This window comes from Eriocheir sinensis, chromosome 11 (assembly GCF_024679095.1).
Source record: "Eriocheir sinensis breed Jianghai 21 chromosome 11, ASM2467909v1, whole genome shotgun sequence".
Lineage (NCBI taxonomy): Eukaryota > Metazoa > Arthropoda > Malacostraca > Decapoda > Varunidae > Eriocheir > Eriocheir sinensis.
The window spans coordinates 9006052-9008981 of NC_066519.1; the positions used below are offsets into that span (position 1 = coordinate 9006052).

At 39.3% G+C, this 2930-nt stretch overlaps 1 protein-coding gene across 1 annotated transcript; it reads left to right on the forward strand.

The window, feature by feature from the left end:
- The first annotated feature begins 227 nt into the window (after positions 1 to 227).
- On the forward strand, positions 228 to 2360 carry LOC126997132 (piggyBac transposable element-derived protein 3-like). The gene is made up of 2 exons (XM_050858187.1): positions 228 to 771; positions 1049 to 2360. Exons 1-2 carry the CDS (start codon positions 749 to 751, stop codon positions 2358 to 2360), a joined length of 1335 nt encoding a protein of 444 aa, XP_050714144.1. The 5' UTR covers positions 228 to 748.
- Positions 2361 to 2930: the final 570 nt, after the last annotated feature.

Sequence of the window (2930 nt, forward strand, 5' to 3'; positions counted from 1 at the left end):
CCTAAGATAAATTCAGACTTGTCCAGAACATCTCACGTCAAAGTTTACCCTTGCCTCGCCAGCCATGTATGTAAACAACAGAAGCCAGCTGATTTTTCTCATTTTCTGTTAATGCAAAAGCAATAACAGAAAATGTAATATCATAGGAAAACTATTCTAAATATATATAGTCATAGTCGACCAAAAAAAAAAACTTGCAAGATACTTTCACCAGGACCTTCCTTTAAGCGCCAACGTTCCCATTTTGGGAACATGGGAGTAAATATTCACCAAAAGAAACCTAATTATTTCATTGCTCTCAATGAGCACTAAAATGGTTTGGCTGATGTTGATTATGTAATATATATGGTTGTACTGTATGCAATCAAGAAATTAATATATTTTTTTAATATTTCAAAATTGCCATTTTTAGTTATCTTGAGTGTTTTTCTCCTGAATTTCACCATTGCTCAGATTTCCCGTCCAATGATTGCAATACATTGTTTCATCTTTCGTCAGACACTAATTTTTTAGATGAGACAATCAGAATGATGAAATTATTTCTGGTTTGCGATTCATAAGAAGAAAATTTATATGTTCCCAAAATGGGAACGTTGGCATGTTGTCTTATGTAAATCTATGTGCTTCTAAGAGGTAACGTGTGAAGACTGAGACACGTTGGATCCTGCAGTAGCCTAATACAACCGTGCAATATATAAGGCCACTGTCCCTGTCCCTGCTATCATTCGGTGCTCACTCATCCTCAAGCATGGACGTGTCGTCTTTTTACAGGTAGGTTTTACTGTTGTTTTCATTATGCCATTATTTTTTTGTTGTAGTGTTTTATCTTACTGTTGTTGTTTTCAAAATGACATTATTGCAGTGTTTTACTGTGTGTGTGTGTGTGTGTGTGTGTGTGTGTGTGTGTGTGTGTGTGTGCCTACATTTTCCCTTCAGTTATGGTCATTGATACTAAAGTGGATTATACGTGACAACTATATCAGCTTCATTAGTGCAGTTTTCTCTATGCTGCTCTTTTCTGATGCACATGTATTTAATTTCTTTTCAGCCCTGGTAGACAACTGACTCGATTCACACATCTTGAAGTGGCAAACGATGCGGTTGAGAAAAGCAGAAGTCAGAAAATTGACGTGGTGTTGCTGCCTCCTGCTGCTGGATGTCGGGGTATTGAGAGTGATGAAGAGGATGACGATGATATTTTAGACAAGGATTGGATTCCAAATGAAGTTAGTGGTGAGGTAGAAGTTCACGAGGAGGAAGAAGAGGATGATGTTGCTGAGGAAGATGTTGCCAAGGAGAGTGAGAATGAGGAAAATCGGCGATGGAGGAAAACAGAAAGGTTACCACTACAAGCACACTGCATGCCGCAGAAGGTGGGAGAAGATCATTTTGGCAAGGAACCTTATGAAATATTCAACTTGTTCTTTGGGCCTGAAATTATCCAACACATTACTGAACAAACAAATTTGTATGCCGTTAGAGACAAGAATGCATCAAACTTTCATGTCACTGAGGAAGAAATACGTAAATTCCTAGGCCTATTGCTTATAAGTGGATACCACAGTCTGCCATCTGAAAATGATTATTGGTCCACAAGTGAAGATTTGGTAGCACCTGTATTTGCCAAAACAATGAGCAGGGACAGATTCCGTACCATCAAAAGGTACCTGCACCTTGCTGATAACTCAAATCTAGCAGGCTCAAAGATGGCCAAGGTCTTGCCCTTACTTGAAATGATAAGAAGTAACTGCCAAAAGTTTGGTGTTTTTCATGAACTACTAAGCATTGATGAATCTATGATTCCGTATCATGGTCATCACTCTGCTAAGCAGTTCATAAGGAACAAACCAATAAGATTTGGCTATAAAATGTGGATGCTATGTGGAGTAGATGGATATCCATACAATTTTTCCATCTATTGTGGCAAAGAGGGTGACTCGAAGACTCGACAACTGGGGTCACATGTCGTGATGTCAATGTTGCAGCCAGTTGAAAGTCCTGACCACCATGTAGTGTTCTTTGACAATTTCTTCACAAGCCATGGATTACTGACAGAACTCACTGCAAAAGGGTTTCGAGCCTGTGGAACTGTTCGAGATAACAGAACAGGCAAGTGTCCTCTCCCCTCAAAGAAAGAAGTTGAAAAAAAAGAACGAGGCTATTTTGACTACAAATCAGATGGTACAGTATTGTGTGTCAAATGGAATGACAACTCTAGTGTGACAGTTGCCAGCAACTACTATGGTGTAAATCCAATTCACAAAGTAGAACGACGTGTGAGGAAAGAGAACAAGAAAGCAGTTGAGCAGCCACATCTCATTCACATGTACAACAAGGGAATGGGAGGCGTTGATGTGTGACAGAATGTTGTCCTCTTACAGGCCGCGTTTGCGTTCAAAGAAATGGTGGTGGAACATTTTCTCAAACATGCTAAATCTGGCAGTGGTGGCTGCTTTCAGATTCTACCAATATATTGGTGGATCGGCAGGTATGTCACATATAATGTTCAGGAGAAATTGCTCGAGCAATGGTAAAGGTTCAAGAACACAGGAAGAGACTTGGAGGACCCTCCGTACAGCCAGCAAAAGCAGTGAGGTACGACGGAGTGAATCACATTCTGGACTCATGCACTCAAGGTAGATGCTGCCTCTGTATGAAGAACACACGACTGCAGTGCACAAAATGTGGAAAGAGACTCCACAAGGTGTGCAGTGAAGCCTATCATCAGAAGTAAACTAGTACCAAACATAAATAAATGGAAATAGTCTGTTATTCACAAGAATAAATATATATATTTTTTTTCAACTGGAATCATGGACTTGCATGTTTTTTTTTGTGAGATTTATATGTTCAGTATCATATAGCGGCAATAAATGAATAAAAATTGTGAAGGCTTGTTTTCATATCATCAGGATATGTTTGTGTCATGT